Genomic DNA, 24,112 nt, shown 5'->3' on the forward strand with positions numbered 1-24,112 from the left:
AAAATCCATTCTGACATGAAGGAAGCAAACCTCCGAGAGAAAAGGAGAGGCCTTTTTGTGTAATGTTTATATATCCAGGGAAGCATAAAGCAGAAACTCCATGGATACACCCACCTCTTTCTGAGCCTTATTTCTCAGGGGTTAATTGTGGAGCATGTTTTACCCTTTGAATGTCAAACCCTAAGGAAATCTGATTTCCACAGAATATTATTCTCCTTACATAACAGGCACATTCACTCTAAGGAGAACTGACTTCATAATCTGCACTTTGCAAATTGCTATCTTTGTGTCAAGCATCTCTAAAAACTTAGTTATGGATAATACTTACTTTTATAGGCACTAATAACTGTTTCAAGTGCTGTAAAGACACAGGTATGAATTCTCCCCAGACTACAAACTAGTGGCTATTACAAGAGTTCGGCCACTTCATTTGAAAGTTTGGAAATGTTTTAAAACCTTTTAAGTACAGAGTAAAGCTGCAAGATTTTTCATAATGACTGTGACCTCTAACTAATAATTTTAAAACTTTAAGAAGAATCAAAAGCTTCACAAGATGCATGTTCATGGGGTGCTTCTTGTAAGAAACAAAGGAGAATGACTATTAAACTGTCTTAATCCAAAAATGAGGTGACATAATTTTATACATACCTAAGTGTGTGTCAGAGACTCACATTTTGATTTGCTACATGCAATGCTCAGTTTAACAAATCTCTACAAAACTACACAGTAAAACCCTTTCCAAAAGATTAATCTGGAATGATTCTAATATGAGAATAGATGTTTTTCCAATTCCCATTTTAATGCTCTGAAAGACTGCAAGAATTCCTAAATAGTACACCTTCCTGTTAATTTGTGACATTAACTATTACTGCTGCCCTGAAGAGAGTATTAGAAGTCTTACTGAGATTAGATCTCTCCGTGCTAAAAATTTAAAAGAAAATTACATTTACCAGGGAGAGCCTCCAATTTTATTGCCATGATTTGCCTTTCAGTTAGCATTTGGGCAAGAAGGGAACAAACTACAAGGTGCTCCTTTTTGCCAGGTAACTTAATACAAACTCCTTCATCTGAGATTATAATGAGTGAACAGGCTTTCAAGTAAAGCAAAAAAAAAAAAAAAATTAAAAAATATATTATTACCCTCATCTTTTTTCTTTTCTTAGTATTTTTAAAACAGCTTCTTCATACTCAATAAATATATACATCTGCATTTTTATTCTAAGTGAAGAATTATTTATCTAAGAATAGAATCCTATATTGATTTCAAGGAAAAAAAAATTAAAATAAATAAAAATATCCGCTTAACACAACTTTTATATTTAAATGGATTATATTCACATTTTCCATCCAGTTCATTGAGTTGAAAAATATGCATATACAATTTATTCAATATTTGTTCAGAATGTAAAACTTTCATAACACAAAATGGATCATTTGCACAGAGAGCCAGGAGGTATAAGGCAACATGAAACCTTGATTTACTAGAGACAAATAAGAAAACAGTGCTAATTCACACTTCACTGTAATAAAAGAAATATGCAAAGCAATATTGAGCAATGTTAATTAATTGTGAAAAAAATATCATTCAAAGACACAAAATGAAAAAGCTTTTCACCCTTTACGTTTTCCTGCGTCTATGATCTGGGTAGCAAATTCACTTCAGAATAACATGTACACCAAGAGCAGCAGCATCAAATTCTAAAACATTCTAATATATATTTCAATAGATGAAGTGGGCTAAACACTGCTTGTGTTGAATTCCCAAGCAAACTTCTTTTTGTAGTTTTTACAAAATAAAGATTTCTGTATTGCCTAAAACTATTAAAGGTTCCATTTTTAAATGGGTTTCTGTGTTTGTGTTCAGAGCATAAAATCTCAGATATGTTAATCTCTTCAGTCATTAATACATGCAGTAATAGACTGCAAAGACTCCTTTTTCAGCATTCAAGAAATATTGCAAATGGTTATGATCTAATTATTTACATGCTCAGCACCTAGAATGGAAAGGAGAAGTTTGGCAAGGGACACAGTAATCAGTCTCCCCACAATTTCTCTCTCAATATCCCTTTCTCAATCCCTACTTCTTTTTCTTCCCTCTTCCTACCCCACCTCTTTTTTTTTTCCTCTTTGAGGCTTTCAGACACAAAACTACAAAGCCATGTGAACAGCAGCTCTAAAGGGACATAGGAAAATGGTTTCCTAGTGCCCATAAAAAGGTCCTCTCATGTAAATCTGTGATTTCAACAGAAACCAAACAATGCTCAAAGCATCTATGAGAAAGCTGAGGGGGAAAAAAAAGAACCACGAAAACTACAGGATGTAGTTTGAAATGACAGGAAATAGAAAATGACACATCTGACAGGCCATAAAAATTCAATTACTGGACAAGTTAACATCTGAACTGTATTTCAGCCATGGTTTAGGAGAGGACTGTTAGTTAAGAGCAGCTACTGGGACAAGGGAATGAAGTCAGGAGTATATGGTATTCCTGACACTGAAGATTTATTATTTATTGTTTATTTCTGACACTTTTATCTACACCATTTATTTCATATTTTTCCTGTAGGGAAGGTTAATTAGGACCATGAAGCTTTCAGGAACTATCACTCCATGCACAAGCAAACAAAAAAGATATTTTTGCTACAGTAATCAAGTTAGGAAAAAGAATCCTGTTTCATGAGTCATGATGCTTTCTAATTAAGGCAGTTGAGGGCTTTGATAGTGGAATGCAAATCCTGCATGTAATCCTGATGTCATCACTTTCTACCTTACATGCTGTCTTTGCCTCATCACTTCACTGCTCAAAAGAAAAGCACACAGCAGGTAATGCTGAGAAACACTGGAAAATATTTTAGTCCTAAGGACCCCTATCCTACATGAATAAACGTTTTTGTTTATTTTTAACAACTAGGGAAAAAGATTTTCATGGTCTTTGAGAGACCTGAGATGTGACTAGATTTCAAAGCAATGGTCAACTTATTTGCATAGGACAAGCAAAGGCAAATGAGCCACAGAAGATAAACTACTACCCTGTTCACATGAAGTCCATATTTAAAAACCTAGTACTGACAATCTTCAGCAGGAATTTTTTGAGCTATTTAAGGTCTGAGACGGTATGAAGTATCCTAGGCAGAGCAGAATTTTAACTAGCTCTGAAATAACTTGGGCTATTTTTTTCCATATATACTTTGTCAAATGTACTGTTTGACAGGGAAAAACACATACAACGACTGACAGCTTGGGATTATTCCTAAAGCACTCATACCTCAACTCATAAATATGTGATGATGAAAAACAAACAATGTAAAAAACATAAATAAACAGTTTATCATTTATAATATTTTCAGCAGTATGAAATACAGAGTCAGCACTACAATGCCTCCAAATTTATCTTCATGACAGACAACTTGCTGTCTCCTTGGTGTCTCTCATTTGCATTTTACAAAATCTGCAGCAAATGCATATTCATGGCATAGAATGGTTGTGAAAGACTCATAACTGCCCTAGGTTAGCTGAGGAGGCTGCCAATTTAGTGAGAGAATACCTTAGGGCTGCCCATTTTTGAAATTGAGTGGTTTAAATCGAAAGTTTTTCAACATGTCCTTTAAACTTGGGCTCAGAGTTTATTGAGTTTATTGCAGCATCAAGCTCCCACTGATGCACTCCTGACACTGCCACAGTCTGTTCCTCTGGTCTCAGTTACAAGATACTTGCTCTCTAAAACTACTGTCTGATGGAATTAATCAAATTACCGAGCCTTGAGCATTGATTAAGATACTGGGTTTAGTATGAAAATGTTTCCTATTGACAACCATGTTATTCTATTTACTTTTCTTTGAAATACAAGAAAGAGCTTTTTTTTTTAAATTCTCTTCATTATCCTTTTGAGGATGCACTCGTGCATTGAATCCATGCTGTTTAAATTCTACAGCAAAAAGGGTTGAGTATAATTATCTTTCGGGTACTTATGAAATAACATTCTTCTTATTCCCAGATTTTGAAACAGGAAGAGCAGAAGACATCCCCAGTGTGACAATTTTCTAAAATGTTATCATAAGATAGAAGATCTTCCATCTTGAATCATCCCAACACTGCAGTAAATCAAATATTTATTTTCCTGCTCCAAATTCATAAATGGAAATTGTTTCTGAAAGAATAATTAATTCTATGAAGATAAAACATGTTGACAAACTCAGCTGCAAGATTATACAAATAAACTAAAATGTGAAAAATTAATTTTAGGGAGAAACGGTATCTCTTTTAAAAGAAAGATCAAACAGCCATTACTGTCCAGCATTTCCAGCGACAAACTGTTACAACTGAGTTACCAAATGAACTGGTATTTAAAGCTATCGTGATTTTTTTAGAAATACAAACAAAAAATTCCAGTTATTTTTTTCAATACTAAATTGCAAGCCTCAACTGCCTAACGACTATTTTTATACCTCTTCACCAGTGTAATTTAGATTAGGATAACCAATGGGGAATCTCATTTCTGTAAAAGAACATCTAAGTGGGAATGAGCCAGCACAATGTCATTTGCAAACCCACTCTGATTCTTCCCACAGAAAACAGAAGGCATTGAGCAAGCAGCTCTGTGGCCAATGCCCTTAGCTCCTACAGCACTGTCATGAGTACTACGAATGCTCTATCATTGCAGTCCAACAGAACCTATTTGGCCTTGGACAACAGCAAGTACTGAAGAAAGTACCTCAGAATGTCTGTCTTCTTGATCCTGACAAATATTCAAATCTTCTTGTAAAGGTATACCTGTGGGAATACGCTTTCTATCATTTGGTACTGCGTAAAGCAAAATTAATGGCTTCATTTTGAGTTAACTATGTGTCAGATTCTGATCCTGTCACTGACAGAGTAAAACTAAGCCGAATTTTACAGCAATTCATCTGTTGGCTAATTCACTTTACCAAAATAAAATAAATCCTTAACTCTATCATCACCTATTGACTGTTTTAAGACCCATTTTGGAGGTGTAAATTATTAGCCAGTTTGAAGGTATTGAAGAATCAGACCTATAAACTTCAATGCAATCTGCTTTAGATTCACCCATCATTTCTAGAAAGGTGATTGCTTCAAGCTACTGAGATTGATGATAAATAATCCAATGGAAAAAAATCTAAAAATTCGCATGAACAGAAGGATGAGTGTTCTGAAAGAGTTACAGAAAACCTATTTTTGCCTCATTAGCGCAAATGTAACAATACCAAAAAAAATAAAGTGCAGCAAATTATACATACAACCTGATACAATAATAGGAAATCAAATATATATTTAGCAAGCCATAATATGCATGTGATTAAAGCAGCCATTTGTTGAAAAAATGAACTTAAACTTTTAAAAATGAGTGGCTGAGAATAGATAAATGTTTATGCTTAGATTAAAAAGCATATGAAGTACTTATTTACTTGGACAATGCAGAGATCAGCGCAGTTTAAAACCAAAGGTAGCTCATATTTAACCAGAATATTGTGTCTAAAAGCTGGAACTAAGCTACTAGAGCATAGCCTTTAAAATAAATGTGTAAATAAAGTAACATATCACACACTCAGGTTATGGTGCCTTAGCTCTTCTTGGCAAAGCAATGTTATGCATTTCTTTTCATTCTGTTTGACACAAATTGGATATATTGAGGACCTGGTTTGGGGTTTGTTTGTTTGTTTCTGTCACAAACTGTGTACGAGAGAATGAAAAATGCTGCCAAAATGCAAAAGAATTGTTTCGGGCAGTGTTTTTCTCCTGTTTTTACAAAATACTGCAAAGTACAAATACAATTGTAAAAAGAGGAATCTGGTGAATAAAATTCTTAACTGTTTGTATGTTCCTGAAGGAAACACGAAGCAGATTAACCATCATTTCAGGACAGTTGCTGTTTAATTTATTATTCATAAAAGAGTTCAACTTTCAATGGTGAGATATTTCACAGACAACTTCTAATCTAAAAAAGAAGCATTTCTTTTAGTATTTATTAATAAATATAGTACATAACATCATTATGTATAAATGTGACAGAATGTTACCTTTCTTCATTTCCTCAAAGACAAAGGGATTGATCATGTAATTTCCATGCAAATATACTCTGACAACAATGAAAGGAGATTTTACTCATCAAAATAGAATTTTGGGTTGGGCCCTGATAAATTATTACATCTAATTGCTGGGATTTTACATTTACTCATTTATCTTCTGACTGAAGAATTTTTTTTTCTGCAGACCATGTATTTTTATGTGCTGCAAAATGAATACTCCTGCAGTACAATTATTTTTATCACATTATGATAAAGCACCTCAATCAAAGCTGTACCATTTTTAATCTCCTTGCACAATAGACTCAAGACAGCAGAGACTTTTTGTACCTGTAACTTGACTGATGTAAAATTCAGTAATACCATTGTAAGAAAAATTCAGAATTCTTGGAAGGACAACAATTTCTCCTACACTACAATTTTCAATAGAAAAGGTACCTTTAGAGCTCAAACTTTTCCAGGCAAAAATTCGCTTTATCAAGCAGCAATTCCTAAGCATTTTCTTACAGCTTGCAGTCTTCTGAGGATACTGTTGCAAATCTTCATTCTCATCATGTCTTTTCTTCTCAGGGGCTAACACTTCCATCCTAAACAAAAACTTGACCTTTAGTTTTCCTGCAGGATATATACACAAATTCAAAGACTATGGATAAGGAAGATGGGGGGGAGAAGAGAGGAAATGGACTGGGGATAAAGGGAAAATATTTAGAATTTCATTAACCATTCTTAGCTCATACATTTCTAGTATAAATTACCTGGAATTAGTGTATTAATATTCCTTTGGTTTTACTATTTATCTGGAACATTGATGTATTTGTAAAATCTGATGATTGGATAAAATCAGATTTTATCTTTTTTTTTTTTTAACTCTGATTTTAATTTAAATGATAAAAAATATGTAATATCTCTAGATGGCAAATAAATATTTACCTCTTACCTTATTCAGTTGTTTAGGTAAAGGAAATAATATAATCCACTAAGCATGAACCTATTATCCTTCCTATCTTAGCTTGTCTGACATCAGTGTCATAGAGGAGAGCTGCATTCCTCTAGCTGTTACTGAAAGACAGCTGCTCTACCCAGAAAGGATGAATAGTTGGGATTCTGTGCTGCCTTAATGCCACTGTCACTCAAATGCAGAAAAGCAGCTGAGCCACTTACAGCCAGTTGTACACTTGGGGACCATTTCTCTACGCTCCCTTCTCACCCACAGAGGAGAGCAATAAATTTCCACATGGCATTATTTTGCTTTCTAGACTGACACTTTGAAGAAGCCAGAGGCCGTTACAACTGCCAGCACTGACCAGGACCTAGCCAAATCTCTGCTCTGGGGCTACAAACCAAAGGAAAGGAACCTACCCAGCGTTCCAGGACTTGGGTGCCACTCCAAGGTCACGCAGGAGCCCCCAGCAGCATTCCCGTCTGCTCCTCAGCCAGCTCCAGCCGGAGGTGCTGAGGAGATGAGCGCTGCTGAGGGCAGAGCCACGCTGCCAGCCGCAGCAGCCCTGTGCCAGGAGCCATGGACTGCACCAGGGAGCCCTCTGATTGCAAACAGAAGCTGTGCCCAGCCTGTGGCAGGACACCAAAGTAGCCCCTTATTCACTCCCCCCTTTTTCCCCCTCACTGTGCTCTCACACACAGTCTGCATCTAACAACACTAAACATGATTTTTAGAGGCAATATGTAGGAAAGAGTCAAAAGAAAAAAAAATGGCACTGTACACACCAGAGTTTGATAAACAAGCTGACTTTTCAATTGTAAACCTACTGTTTCCTAAAGACAGCAAGCATAATGGAACACAGCATCTCACTGCCTCCACTTCCATTAGGAGTTCCTACTGATTATGCAAAACAATCAAAGGATGCAAAGGAACAAGTATCCACTTTCTGCAATTTATCTTTTACAAGATACTGGAACTCAAAAGTTTTTTTAATCAGTCAGCTTCCCTTTGAACTGAATTAATCTTCATGCCAATTACACAGATTTGCAACTTTTACATTAATGAAGTTTCCTGTGGTCATTTGAACTATGGCTTAAGTACATTGCTTTGTGCAACATGTTACACATAAAACCCCATACCTATCCATAACAACTGGAGACATCTCAGGTCTATCCACTCAGGCAAGGACAATAATTCCACCTCTGGAAACAGCCTATCAATCAGCTGTAAGAAGAAAGCTGTCAGTAAATTCTGTCCATAACAACAGAAAAGCACTTGCCTCAACAACAGATTTTTAGGTTGCCAAAGTAAAGGGAAGCACTTCCACTCAGATTCACATCTAGGGACATACTTCAGGCCCACTGATACTTAGAACTGAACAATGCTTGAATAAGCACTGTTGGAACAACACTTGCTGGTATAAGGTCCTTTGAGTCCTTAGCATGACACAGCACTCCAAACATGGCAGTATTCCCACCACAAACCACTACCAAAGTAAGCTGAATTTCAATATGATAACAGAGTTTCTGAAACTTCAGCAGAAAACCTTCCAGTTTAAGCATATTTCACAGATTTTTTTATCTTATATTTTTCAGAAGTGTCATTCTGCAAATAAATATTAATTTTACATTTGTGTTTACTGTGCTAAGAAATACATTTTCACCACACAATATTCTGTCGGGATTTCCAGATGATTACTGGAACAGAATTTTGATTTGTGAGAACAAAACATGAGTGTTAGCTATTACACAGAAAGAATAGCTCTTTTTAAAAGAGAATGTTCTCAACTACTCCTAAATCCCATTTTTGAATTAAATTAATGTACTCTACTAACTAGAGTTCATCCCTTTGAACAGTGGAGGTTCTCTTCTGATCAGTCTGTGCAAGCAGAAAGTCAGCAGCATCAGCAGAAAGTCACCCATCTTCTCTGGTGGAACACATCTCTATTGCTCCTGTTCAGTGCAAGGAGAAAACCAATCCTGTGCCCATGAGCACTGGCATATAGCACAAGGTAGTACAGCTCCAAACAGCTAAAACTTCAAAATGTTGTTAACGGAATTCAAGTTCAAGCTTCCTGGACAAAAACCTTTAGAGAAACTGCCTGCCCATGTAACAGCCAGCTATAAAATCCTTGAGGTCCCAGCTCAAAGGCCAGCTCTCACAACACATTGCCATACTTCCCAGAGGGCCTCATCTCAGAGATTCATTAATCCACAGGGAGTGTGAATGGGAACCAGTCACAGGAGAAGGGACAAGCCTCTGGGAGAATGATTCCCATGATGGGATAATAAACAGGAATGTGTACTGCCTAGACATGGAGCAACTGCTCACATGCAATGGCAGAGGGTCATTGGATATGCTCCCACATCAGTATCTCAATAAAGTCTTCACGAGGTACAAGAACACAGAGGAGTTTTGCCAAAGATGGGATGTATAAATGCAGAAATGTGTAACACTACTCAAGAGGGAATAGAGAGGCAGAATCCTTGCTGAAATCTTCAGGGTTTGCTTTTATGTACCTGAAAAACGGGTCTTACTTGCCACATATATGAAGAGATAAATCTTGATCTCTAGAAGGACATACTTTTTCTAAAACTGGTTCAGAAGATGTCAAGATGTTCAGATTGCACTGTATCTGTTTCCTTACTTCAACCCTTAATCAAGTCCACAGCAATTTTCATCTATAATAGAAGTATAGATGAATCAGAAGTTCTGTGTGATACTAATCATCGTGCTATAATTTTGTAGTGAGTTTAAAATAAGCTTAAAATGTAGAACACTAAATTTCAAGGTACCACTGAATTTTTTCAAACAAGTGATGCTGTACTTCATATAATCATAATAATTATTTAGAAAAGGAATTATCATCACGCTTCTGAAGCTGTGCATTTGATTTACCTCCTTCTTCTCTTCAGATTGTGTACTCTGACTTTTGATGAAAGAAAATGGATTGACAATGAATTCCACATTTACAAACCCAAGGACTGTAAAAAATATATTACACCCTATGTTAGAGAAAAACTGGTCATATAGTAAGTAGCATGAGAAAAGCATGTGTGAAAAATATATCAATCTAGGCTACACAGGATCCTTCCTTTCCCAAAATACAGTTAATCATTTCATAATTTAGGTGAAATGAAAAAGTAATTTAAAGAGCACTCACAGAACCTGAGCAACTTCAGGATCTGGGAATGGGGAGATCCTTCAACTGGGAGTGAGCAGTGAAACAGGCCAGAAGGATAATAAACAGACCTATGCACTAGTGGGAGTACCAACAACAAGACAAACGTGGAGCAGCAATTTGCAAAAAACCTGAAATACCTTTGGTCTGAGCCCATACATGTTGCTGCAGCAGTTCCAAGACCCTGCACTCTTCCTGAGCACATGCAAGGTAGGAAAGGCAAACTGTTTACTGCAGCTGTGACAGTGCACAGAGACAGGCACTGCCTAAACAAAGCAGGATTTCATTATTTCATGTTATTGGATTTTAGCTGTAATCAATTACACACAAAAGTAAAGCTGGGGTTTTTGTGTAATTTTTTTATATTTCCTATTGATGGTTAAATAACTATTTTTATGAGTGATCTAAACCATACAAGCTAAACACTCCAGAGAGTCACAAGCCAATGAATCATATAAGGTCTGTGTGATGCCACGTGGCTACAGATATTTTGAGCAACACTTACTTGAACTACAAGGAAATGTCTTCTAGCTGGGTGTAAGTGGACATGGGTGTAGGAAGGTTGTCTTAATATTGCTTGATCAGATTTGATCCTTGGAAAATGAAACTGAACTTTATAGGGATTCATGGAAAACTGTATAATTCTTCCCTCAATAATAAAATAGCAGCTTGAAAGAGCAGAGGTATCATTATAGAGTGAGAAATACCTCAGGAACATTCCAGATTAAACAGTCAAGACTGGCATCTGTATGGAATTTGGGAGGAATCTTTACAGAACTATCTAGTTGCATTAGCTGACTACTCTAGCACAAGTATTTCAAGAACTTTCACTGATAACTGTAAAGAAATTGTTTAACTTCAAGAAAGCTAGATTAAACCAGTGAAGTCCGCTGAAAACTTTGGGCCACTAGAGATTGCAGCTATAAGTTGTGAAATGAATACTGAAAAATAGGACAAGCTTACAGAATCCAGTTCTGCATGAATGTGTGGGTGACTGCTGACATATTAAGGAATATTACAGTGAGATGTTTCAGAGAAAAAGCAGGGTTTGCTTTGATTTTGTTTTTCTCAGCAGAGGCAAGTTTCAATAGTATTTTATGATACCTGATTTCGGTAGATAAAGGAAAGGATTTGTGAGTGGAAAGGAAAATTTCATTCTCTTTCTGTAGAATGAAAAATCAAACAGAAAAACATATCAGCAAAAATATATTAGTTATTTATTTACTCCCACTGTATATTGCTCTCTAAGGTTTTGCTGTTGCATTAACTTGAACTTTGTTTACATATTTTTTTCTTTTTCATCATTTGTTTGTCTATTTATAGGGGAAAAAAAGGCAGTTGGATAAATACCAGGTAACAAAACCCTCCAGTATGCTTCAACATTGGCTAAAATTTGGTGTTCTACTTTTGCCAAAAGAAAACAGGTAAATTTTAAATTGTCTAGAACACAGGGAAAAGCTGAGCAGTGCTAGTCTCTCTGGAAACTGTGGGAAGCACTTGGAAATAGTACACAAGTATAGGGGAAACCACTCTTTGGTTTTTTTCTCATCTCATAAAGGTCATCATCTTTCACATATAAAATGTCTATAGGTTTTGCCTGTTCATGCACAGTGAATCTCTGTATTGTAAACGAGGAGAAAAGAAAAGAAATAGGAATAGTGGGGCAGACTGCTGCAGAATTCTTTTGGTTTGTTTTAACTCTGAACATTTTTCTGGGACAATATATGTTAATGATTGATTTCAGGTTGTATTCAGGACTTCTGGCTTAGAAGGAAAACATCTGTGTTCACACATGTTATCTCACAGCGCTGCGTGGGTTACAGAACACCTGGTGATACCTGCAACAACGAACTGACTGCATCAACAATGAGCAACATAACCAAGACCAAACATTGGTGGGTGGGAATTCCAGAGGGCTCCTTCACTGTGCCAGAGGAATTTCATGTCATAATGAGCCCTCTTGGTGTTATAGGTATACAGGGCTGAGCTCTCATCGGATGATTCAGTAGCCAAACTAAACTGAGAGAAAAGGTTAGATTAAGGTGATATGAGACATGACAGTGGCTGTGATATGAGTAGAAAGGATTTTAATGTTAATCCATTTTTAATGCCAATTAAAACATTCCTGCTTGTTATTACCCGTTCTCCAGAGTACCTATGTCTACTCCCCCTGGTTAAAGTGGCAGGGAGTTTTAGATTTTCAGTTTTAATAAACATTTCTCAGCAAAGAGAAATATAATCTATTTACTGGTGAAAAATTAGGGTTTTATGGCTGTGAAGAAGCTCTCTTGTCAATATGTCAAAGACTGAATTCTTACAAGACTTGTTACAGGTACAGAGTAACATTTCATTTTCCAAAATTACAGGAGGAAATTGAGCTAATGAGAGGGAATAAAAAGGATATGCAAGCCCTAAGAACTTTTTGGGTATTTCTAAAAGTTTTTTCATAGGTGACTTAGCAAATTTGAACAATCACATGCCATTACTAGTTACTAGTTTTTTTAAAAAACTATTCAGTAAAATCCCATAGTTGAGAAGACTCCCTGGGCTGGGTATTCCAAAGCTGAAAAGGTCCATCCTCTGCCACTGAGAGGGACTGGGGCAGAGGGAGGTCAGAGAGACAGCTCAAGTAAGGCAAATGTGCCAGGACTGATCCATTTTCCTTGTGAGAATGGTCTGCTCTGACAGGGTAGCAATCTACCAGAAAACACTATCAATGTCATACCTCATGAAGAATTAATGAGTTTATTGGACTGTTTAAATTCCCAAACAAAGATTTTTTATCTCAGAGTCACAGGATGAATACACCCAAGACCCATATGACTCCAAACAAATAGGTACTTTTGTTTCCTACATCTGTATATCATCATGCTTCAACAAGAAAAATGAAACAGATGAGAAAAAAGCTTTATGAGACTTATGAAATAATGATTTCTGTACCAAAAGTAGTATTGTAAGAGTATAACATTGGGAAGGATGGACAAAAAGCAGAGGAAATGAATACAAGTAAATTATTGGATTAACTTCTGTCAATGGAAAACCTATGGAAATGCCAACAAATTCTAAAGAGAAAGTTCCACTAGAATTTGTTGGAAATTATTTGCTCTTGGCTTAAATTGGTTTTTTTACAGGTTTTACAAGCACCCATATTTAGCAGTAGCAGTATTAATCCTATTTTATGCTTTGTAGTAATGATAAAATTGTAAACACAGTTCCATAATATTTAAGGCACATGCTTTGCTTCATAACAGTAAGAGGTATTCATTTTTAAACTTGTCTCAAGCTTATTATATGGACAAGATACACTTCCTTCCTGCAACTGCCTTTACTTCATTTATGGCTCTACATCTATTGTGCTCAAAAACATTGACATAAATAGTAGAAGGCTCCCAGTTGACTCATAACTATCAAAAGTGCATTTCAGATGATCACGGCTTTGGAAAATGCTTCATTTTACTTTTGCTCAGGCCGCTAATTAGCCCAATATTAGGCAAAATATCTCTAGAAACAAACTAGAATTTCCTTTCTCTGTGCATCTTTATTATTTACATATCATTTATACCTAAAGAAACATGAATCAAACTGTCCATTCTTACTTTGTGGCACAGAGTTTCCAAAGAGCAGCAAGAATAAATTTGTCCAGGACACATAAACAATCATGCTTTTTTTCCAGATCACCCAGTACAGGACAGAGAAATTATGTTCAATTCTCACATATGCATTAAACTAATTTTTTATAATGCCATAGAATTAAGAACATATGCAGTAAACCTCACAGGGATTATGACTTATTTATGAACATCCAAGTAGTTTTGGAAGCAGTGAAAAACACTTACTATTGGCACAGCACTGGTAACAGAAAGGGTTCATTACCATCAACTCTTGTCCCAAAAAAAGCTGCTTATCAGAGACTGACCTACAGATGGGGCAGCTCTAACAAATGAAGCTAATTGAACAGCAGCAAAACATTTCCATGACACCTTTTTTTTTACCTCCTTGTTTATATAAACAATTTATTAGTATAATCTGAAATTATTATTTATACAGTATGCTTTCCTTAATCAGAGGTATTTTCACAGGTAAACAGCTTAGAATAAGAAAATGTTACAATAAATCATCTACAAAATTAGTTTCTTACTGCTACAAAGCAATCATCATTGCTGTCTTTTATTCACCGAGGAACAGGAACAAAATCTGAATTATTTCAAATGCTGTAATGCCTTGTTGATAGGTACAGTCCTTTAAATGGTTAAAGAAGAGAGAGGAAAAGGGGTGCAGCTGATCCCCCCTTTTGGAGTGGCTGAAATGAGAAGCCGCTAAAAATTTATTTGGCTATGAGAAGTATTTAACCATAAGATGATCACTGAAGAAGGAGCTCGAAGAAATAGAAGAATGCTTCTGCACAATATGCTTGGGAAGAGAAGCCAGAAAGGTCTGATTTTGCATTTTGGTTTTGAATAAAATTGATTATAAACCAGGAGAAGTTTTATGATTTCATATTTCAGTAGAACATAACTCATACATTTCCTCCAAAAAGACACAGAAGCCTCATTTACCAGGGACATATACATTGCTTGGAGACAGAATCCATGAATCAGTATGAACATATTTGTCATCTGGATCCCTGATGAAGTATCAGCTAAACTTTGAAATGATCTTCCATATTCAGAGAAAGCAATGCAGACTGGATACAAACCTGCATTTTTAGGCTGACACATAAGGTTGCACTAAATAAAATCACATTGAAAATTATAATCTCATTAACTTCATGCTTGTTCCCTTATGCGTAGCAAAATGATGATAAACATCTCAGAGAAAATGAAATAGAAGGTAAAAGAAAAGGCATTTCCAAATAGAATTGAAAGCTGTGTTTATTCGGATATACATGCAAAGACAACAAAGTTATGAAGAAGATGAAATAAAAGTACTGGAAAATTCTGAATTTTAATACAGGCTTTTATATGTTTTTATAACATTTTATTCTTATTAAACTGTTTGCAAATATTTTATATTTTCCTATATACAAACAGCCTCAAAGATTGAACAGAGGTTGAGAGAATATAAATTCAGAATATAATCAACTGCACTATACTGAACTCACATCATTAACGCCTGATTTTGTGATATGCTGAGCATTTCCAGCTCTTACAGTGGATAGGAGAGTCATGTAGTATCCAGCTGTTTCCAAGATCAGACTCAGGTGATTATCAAACACTGAAAAATTATAATTTGAAACTATTTTATCTTTTTTCCATCTATTATTTCTTCCTCAATGAGTCTGGAGTGAGACCAAAAACGATAGCGCATTGAAATTCACATTGTGGTAAGATGAGAGGAACTCAGGAAGCAGAAAAAATGCTGGCAAGCCAGGAAGTTATTTATTATTTAAAAATGTAATAGGAGGAGTCTTTTTATGCAATTTTTGGGTGACTACATTCTATATAGGGTATTTAATCACACTACCATTTAATAAGTTCAATTACTAAGTGGCATGTCTTTGCTGCCTCATGTCAATAATTTACCTGAATTATTTTATCTGTTAACAGACAGCAAGTTAAAACTGTCTCTTCAGAAACACGCAGTAGCTTTCCCTACTTCCAGGGCTGTCCAGCAATGTTTAGCCTTCCCTACATTAGACAACATGAACAGTGGTCAAAACTAGTTGCATGTGCCATGGCCATTAAGACAAGCATGCCGGTTGTTTCTAAGTATCTACAGGCCAAGCTGATCAATACTTGCAATTCAGGTTCAAGCTGCACCACCATCAGGTAGGCTGAGTGCCCCCACCACCAACCATTTGGGCCACCTATAGAATTTATAATGATTACTTTATAAAGACTTAGTGTGTGTTGAGAATATACCTGACAGCAATGGGAACTTCTAAATGTCTAACAGGAGAGAACAATGAGACAGTTAATTAGAAAAACTTCCAGTTGTATCGTCTTTTGTGGCTGCAGTTTCTCAGAGAAAATGAAAAGAAAACACACAAAATGAGTTACCAAACAAATAAAACTACATTAAAAGAGATGGCTTTACTCATTAATTAGCACACAGAATATCAGCAGCTAAAGAAAAACCCTTTAATAGCCAGGTTCAAGTTATTGATTTTCTCCAAGGGCCTAATGATCCTTATGCACACTAAATGTGTGGATAAAACTGTGCCATAGGAGCTCCTCATCAATTTATTAAACCCCATCTCCAAAACACACATAGGAATACTCTTTTTTTTAAGTACAGAAATGCTGCCTTACATACTTATGTAAGTGTACACTTATGCACTTACATAAATGCACTTATACACTTGCATAAGACTGTATTTTTGTACTTCTAGCCACCTAAAATTTCCTCCAGGGCACAGGGTAACCAAATTGTACATCACAGACTATCTACAGTAGCCAGCACTTTCCAGAATTCTCATAACTGGAACACCTGAGAGCATTTTCTTCCTCAAAATAATCTTGAAATATTGAATCAGAACTTTTCATTACAGAAAGAACTTTATCAGCATGGGCCTTAATCTAGTCATACATTTACATAAGATCACATCAGGGAAAACCTGATTATTTATATATCTTATATATATATATATTATGTATAGCTGGGGGGGGCGGGGGGAGGACGACCAGCTTTTTAAAGTGGTTTAGCAGGCCAGCACTATTTAAAATTGAAAGATTGTCACTCGAGAGCATTCAAGGCATGGTGCTATCTTTGATTAGGTACTGTCAACATTTGTTAAATGCCTGTCCACATAGAGCAGTGACAGTGCTTTTACAGTGTTACAGTGAAATCCTCAAAGGGAACAGTGATACAGGTACTCAGAAACTACAGAAGCAGATTCACCAACAGCATGCCTTATTCCAACACTTCCAGATGACAGAAAGCACTCTGCAAACTTCCACCTCTACCTGTCAGAAAATCAAAGTTGTCACTTCCTAGTGAACTAGTAAACTTTCAGGAATCTCCATATTGTGTTGTTACTGCAGAGTAGTAGTGCAGGAAAGAAACAGAAAAGCTGTGATTTAATAATCTCACACTTTTTCAATGCAGCAGATTACATATAAATTGGAAGACATATTTGAAAAACAACAAGGAGTCTCATTTTTATCTATATTTGTTAAATGAGAGAAAACTCGTATTTCTCATAGTTAATGAACAAGAACTATCATTTCTCATTTTCCTCTTTAGGCAAATACATACACAAAACAAACTCACATTTACAAAAAGTGAGTAGGAGTTAGATTATGCTAATAAAGGATGAAAAACCCATGAAATTTCATGTATTTCTATACTGCTTATGAAGGCAGCACAGCTGGAGCTGTTCATCTTGGACGAATTGTAATAAACTTTATATTCAGTAACTGCACATTTTGACAGCTGAGTAGCATACACTTGGTTTTTTATTTAACACGAGGAGCCTGAGAAGATACCAGGGAGTTATAACTGTTACCTGTCTTAGACATGGGTATTTTTCTGTGTCTTCTCAATCAAGTGACATCAAGGTGTCTGACACAGTACCTCAGCTACATGCTCTGTTGTCACTAGTGTGATCCATGGCAGGGGGCTTGGAACTAGATGATCTTTAGGATCCCTTCCAACCCAGGCCATTCAGTTATTCCATGACATCCACCAGCTTTCATGTCTTTCAGCTACGTCTCTGTTCATGAAGTTTTACTGTGTCATAGGTAGATGTTATTAAACATGAGTGGTAGGGGTCACTCATTAATGAGAACACTTCTATAAATGGAGAAGGGATTGGCTCTTGGCCCAACTTGTCAATTATTTTATCAGCAATTTAAAAGATGCTATTAATTTCTGATAATGGGCAAATGCAAAGATTGATGAACAAATAACCAGAAGGACATTTTATTGTTATAGGATGAACTCAGCAATTTTTTTTTCAGTTCAGCAAAATGCAAAACCATACTTCTAGGAGCAAAGAATAAAGAGATTTTATCTTTGTTCAAACACAAAAACCCCTCAGCCCCTCAGATGAGCATTCTGGTTTAGAGTGCAAACTTCCAAAGAGATCAGAAAACAGAGGAGTAACTTCAAAGAATGACTGCAAAGTAAAGGGAGTAAAGGGATTACTACGTCTCTGTGAGGACACTCATCAGTGACAAAGAAATCTGAATATGGAAAACTTTTGTAGCTGAGGAATATGAAGCAATTATGATTGAAAAGTTAAAAACTCAACCTAGAAAAATCTGAAAATAAGATAAAATTTTAAAGTAATTACGTATGTGTGGGGGATCTCTTTATTGGTTCATTTTGTTAAAAAAAAATCATATTTGAAATACAAGTTATGATCCAATTCCTGAGAAAAGACCTCTGCCTGAGGAAGGTCAGCTTAGAAGATTACTGTGATCAACTCTGGATTTAAAAATAAAATGCTTTTTTTTGCAGATTAAAAGAAAGAGCACTATGCTGGTCTCTCCTCATTTCGCACGTTGTTTGCAAGGTAACCTTCATCATCATAAAAAGCTGCAAATATAAGTGTAAAATTAGGAATATAGAACACAGCTCTATCTAGCAATTCTATCAGATTTTCAGATAAATTCAAGAGGTTACAATGCTTCTAACACCACCTAAATTCTAGCATGTGAGTTCAAGATTAATCAGTTTCTTACAGATGAAGTGATTTTTTTGCATCTGCCTATGTTATCCTTCAGCATAGAAGACTGTCAGAGCTCCACACATATCTATCTGTATGTAATCAGATGATTATAATTTAGCACTATGTTAAATGCCCAAGTGATTAAAACAATGAATAATTGAATGGATTCCTAATGGATTAATTACAATAATGTTCTTTAGTATATCCCCATTTTCATAGCTTTAGGCAACATCAAATGGTCGAAATTAATAAATCAACTCATAGATCACATGATTTTCTAGGACTTACAGCTCAGCCCTTGAAGCTATTGGTTAGGAAGGAAGCCATAAACAGTGCAAATAATAATAATAATGAGATTTTTGACCTTCCACTGTCATGTAAACTGATGTGTGCCTGGCATAGGCCAACTTCACATCTAAACTCTAAAGCTTTCAGCTTTGTCATTGTCCCCATCTTTTAACTGGATTTTAACTCTAAAAACTTTAAGAGTTTTAACTCTAAAAGGGACTAAAATAGAGGAGCAAAAGCAAGGAACAGAGTTAGGAAGAAATTAATATCCTTTTTCAAAAAATATACACATACTGAGTTCCTGTAAAAGAAAAAATATTAAATACTTTACAGGAAATGAAGATTTATGCCACATGCTGACAATTAATGTATAGAGAACTGTAATACAGGTTATTCCTGAGTACCCAGCTTTTCAGATTGTAAAAATTAAGTCAAATAAATGAGAAATAGACATTCATACCCCTTATTTGACCTTTTTCTTTCAAGCTTTGCCTCTGATACACTGATTTTCTTTCTTTCTTTTCCATTATAACTTCTATTTATATTTCATTCATTTCTGAGTGAGTATTCCAGGTAATCTTTTCTGGCAGTGCCAAGTACCTGGGGTCCACCAGCTGAAATACTGTGATTCTCACACTTTGGTAAAGCCATATTCTGTGTATATGACTACTATGTATATTACTATGTTTATGACCACTTCTGTCATATACTGTGTAATGGTCAAGCAAAACAAAGCTAATTTATCTTTTGCAATGATGTCTGAGCATATTTTAACTGCAGAGTTGAGCAAGCTATACAGAGTTGGTTAAGCACCATTAATGTCCCATACTACAGATCAGAAAATCAGAGATCAAATGAAGTGACTAACTGAGAAATATCGCCAGACTTGGAGGGACAACAGTAAGCAAAGAAAAATGCTAAAAATGTGCACTGGTTATAATAAAAAAGCAGGTCCTACAAGGTGTGCCACGTGCTCCTGACAGGGTCACCACAGTGTGCATGTTCAGGACAGCGAGCATGTCTGAATCACCAGCAGTGATGCCACACACTGACACCAACAGGCCCTGGGGACACTGCTGCATTCTGCAGTACAATGCAGTGATGTCTATCTATCTGTATGTATCAAACAATAACACAAAAATCACTGCAATATAAAAAGCAAAATGAAATTTAAAGAAACTCCTGACTGTGATTTTGTAATGAGGGATGGAGATTGAAATGAGTTCAAGAAGAGGACGGAGAAGGAAGGGGAAAGGGAAAAAAAACGTTGCTGCATTAGGATCTTCCATACCATACCCTTCTTTTTAAAATGAAAATTCAATTTGCAATGCAATACCAATGCTGAAAATGAGAGCTACAGTTTCAGGACACATGGCATTATCAAATTTATTTTTAATTTCCCTATATAGAAATACTGATAAATGTGAACACTACCAGTCCATGTAAGTAATATGACAGTTGTCCTACAATGCCCCAAACTCTTCTTCAGTCATTGCTTATCATCCAAGAAGATAAATACTAAAAGTTCAGCACGTATTTCGAGATATTAGCACTTTGCAGAAGGATGAAAGCGTGACTTAGCATCCAGATACTTCTCACAGACCTAATTCTGTACCACATTAGTATTGCTAAGTATTCTGTGAAGTTCTGATTACTTAGGATAGTTAAGTACCACGCCATTAACTATAATATCTTGGTCATTATCACAAACAAATTCTAATTTAGGTGACTGTCTATGACTTTCCTATGTTCCTTTGACAATCCACGAAAACTACATTGTAGCACTTCATGAGGATGTTTTCAAATAACCATCACACATCCAAGGGGAGGGGTTGCTACTTAAAACCTTTATAATGATACCAAAAAGCAAGATTTTATGATGTCTGAACTTCCAGCAAAGGATGAAAAACATTGTAATTCAGTTCATCTTCATGAGACAGCACATTAATTTTCATCTTACCACACTAATACCTACTACTTTCTACTAATTCAAAATGGTCAAATTCATCTAAAAAGGAGAAATACTTGCACTACTGAATAATCTCCAACCTTGCTAAATTCCTGTCAAAATAATTCATGTTCTCATTTTCATTTTAAGTGATGCATTAAAATTTGAGTACACACAAGTTTTTACACCATGACAAATTATTTCTTTCCAGATACTAATTTCACTCACACTCTGTATTAAAAGATTGAGTCAGAAGACTTTCAGAGAGTGTTTCCATGTAAAAACTGTTTAGCTGAAAACATCATTACACACCCCAGGTATTTATAAATTGCTGGTTTTCATAATGGCTGCAAAGTTTTTATGATGGAAAAAGATACATTAATAAGATAAAAACCCTAAACATTGCTGGGTTAGAGAGAAGCAAAGAGTAGATAAGTCATCTGACTTTTAGCACTCAACTTCCCTCCTTAAACTGAGCAGGTAAATTCCATCAATTCAATCTACAGTCCTACAGAGAGATGCTGGAACAGAGGGCAATCCAGAATTGCTGCATGTTCTGCCCCAAATTGTCCTGTTCTGGCAACATTTTCAACCTGATTAAATGCCCAGAGTTAGGCAGCATGAATGTATTTCGTTATGTCCACTCAATCTCTATCAAGTCCTAACATTCATAGGCACTGTGGGATCATGAAATGCAAAAGAGCCATAAAATTGAAAGTTATATTTCTAGCAGGGCAATGGAAGCCATTAAAAAGCCATTACCTATCAATAGTTGATGTACTCTGGCTACTTATAATGCCCTGCTGTGAGGGTGTTTGTGAGTCAAGGGGTTGGGCAGGATGGAGGAACTCAAACAATAACACCTCGGGGTGGGAAGTACTGACAGCACTAATTCTTTACAGCAACCACAATATGGTAACCTAACACTAAAATGTATAATCTGCCAAAAAGGCAAGGAGAAAGTTCTACACTATTTCACAACTGGTCTGAGGCAGATTGCATATCCATTTCACAGAACACACATCCCAAATGCTCCTGCCCAGAGGCTGTCATCCCTTACTGTATTATGGAAGTACCTAATGGCTCCAGTATATTACGTACTACACTAACACATATTAAGAAATATTTATTTTTCCTATGAACAACAATAAAAATAGGCAAAATGAAGGCCAGGTATCAGGTTGCATTGATTTTCTCCATTTGACAGATGGGGAATGGAAGTCCAGTGAGAGTGAATGATTTGCCTGAGGCAGCATGCAGCAAAGACAGGAATTTGACCTAGACAGCTCAAGTTCCAGACCAGCGCCTTCTCTCATTATTATCTGCTTCTTTATGCATTTTTTTGGCCATAATCTAGGAAAAGAAGGAGCACTGCTCTGGCCCAGGTTTAATAGGATCACAGTGTTAAAATGATACTCAGGAGTCAGAAACTTCAAAACTCAGATGATAAATTTTAAGCTGTATTGATTTCAGTTTCTTCCCTCACCTTCCATGTTCTTTAAACCCTCTCCAGTAATTTGATTCAGGAGTGGAAGGAAGTCCTTTGAGAGCATATGAAACAGTATTTCAGTTTAACCACTAATGTGATTTTTCATCAATCAAATACTAAATACTTGAAGAGAAAATAAACTTGAACTATAAGAAATGTTTCTGACGGCAGTTCAAAAGATGTACATCTGTATAGTTCTGCAAATAGACAACAGATTCATTTTAGTGTCGCAACAATGATTATCTTTCGTGCCTCATACATCCATCTCCTGAACGATGAGAAATTAAAACAACAGTAAACACAGATAAAACAAAAGTACTGTCTTAGATGAGATAGCTGCAGACAGCATTTGAACAAGAGGTTTCTCTATCATTTGTTGCAAGGCAAAAAGTCACATACACAAACAGTAATGGTCGAATTTCAAAGTTTTTGGAGAATCAGTACTTTATTAAGTTCTAAGCCTATCCACCGTAATGAATTATATATTTTTGAGCTTTGTTTAACCGAAAGAAAAAGAAAGAGATTTAAAATAATAAATTAAAGGTCAATGTGCCAAATATTCACTGGAGATAATCACTAGAACTGGGGGAGTAAGGAAACAAAACTCACAAATAAAACAGTAGACTAGTTGTTGATAGACTGTTATGTAAATACTCACAAGATAATAAAATCATGACATGTGCCGAAAATGTGACCTAGAATATTTTTGTTTTAAGAATAGTATTGTTTCTCTGAGTCTTGGGAAATGCAGTCTGAAGTCCTATTTCTGGGGTAACTGGAAAATTATATCCTCATCTGAAAAAAAGCAGCGATGTAAGAAGCAGGGAAAATAAGGCAGCAAAAATAGAGAGGTTACACAATCTCCTAGGTGTCTACTGATTTCCATAAGCAAGTCCTCAAAATTTGATCCTACTTACTGCAAGTTAATCATCCACACCACTTGGAATATGGAAAAAACAAGTCATTACCATTGCAAAAGGAGTCAAGAAACTTTGAAAAGTAAATATTGAATGCAAATATAGTACAAATGATGAGCAAATGTATAAATTTTAAAAAATTGAGAGAAAGGAGTCTGATAATAAACCCCCAAAATATGAGGAAAAAGTAATAATCTTCTACATTCTAATTTTATCACTGCCAGAAAAGGCCTTGTGGCAAAAGGTGTCAATCCCAAAGCCACAGCTTTGCCACTCTGACACCTCCTGTAAAACCTAAAAATTAATTTTGAGGCTACTTAAAGCAAGAATCTAGGCACTTGAGTGAAAGACTGAATAATGTTGATATAATGTTGGTATAATAATTGGCTGCGAGAAATATTTCTCAAAGCTTTTGGACAATTTACAGAGCATAATTACCCATGAATAAAAGTACCTCCTGCCTAAACAGCTCCAAATAGGAAAATAATAGTCATCCGCATATTATTCACTGTTTTGTTTGGGCTTTTTTCTTCTAACAATGAATACATTAAGAACCATGCAGCCTTCCAGGGAAAAGTTAAGGAACCGTCACTGTGGGAGGAAATCAACACATATATTCCTGTCTCCTGAATAACTCTCATCACTGTCATACTTTTTCCTTGCTCACACAGATGGTTTATTCCTCGTATACCTG

General features: G+C 35.8%; 1 protein-coding gene across 3 annotated transcripts in view; it reads right to left on the minus strand.

Annotated features, from left to right (window-relative positions):
• Positions 1-24,112, minus strand: part of KCNIP4 (potassium voltage-gated channel interacting protein 4) — a 390,761-nt gene that overhangs the window by 341,725 nt on the left and 24,924 nt on the right. The window contains exon 1 of one of the 3 annotated variants that reach the window (XM_038134757.1): positions 6,480-13,053. The exons of the other annotated variants lie outside the window; for them this stretch is intronic. Within the exon in view, the coding sequence (XP_037990685.1) occupies positions 6,480-6,627 (148 nt within the window). The 5' untranslated portion in view covers positions 6,628-13,053. Of the gene's footprint in view, positions 1-6,479; positions 13,054-24,112 lie in introns of those variants that run through there. 3 annotated transcript variants of the gene reach the window in all.

The sequence above is a fragment of the Motacilla alba genome, chromosome 4, assembly GCF_015832195.1.
Source record: "Motacilla alba alba isolate MOTALB_02 chromosome 4, Motacilla_alba_V1.0_pri, whole genome shotgun sequence".
In the NCBI taxonomy this organism is placed as follows: domain Eukaryota; kingdom Metazoa; phylum Chordata; class Aves; order Passeriformes; family Motacillidae; genus Motacilla; species Motacilla alba.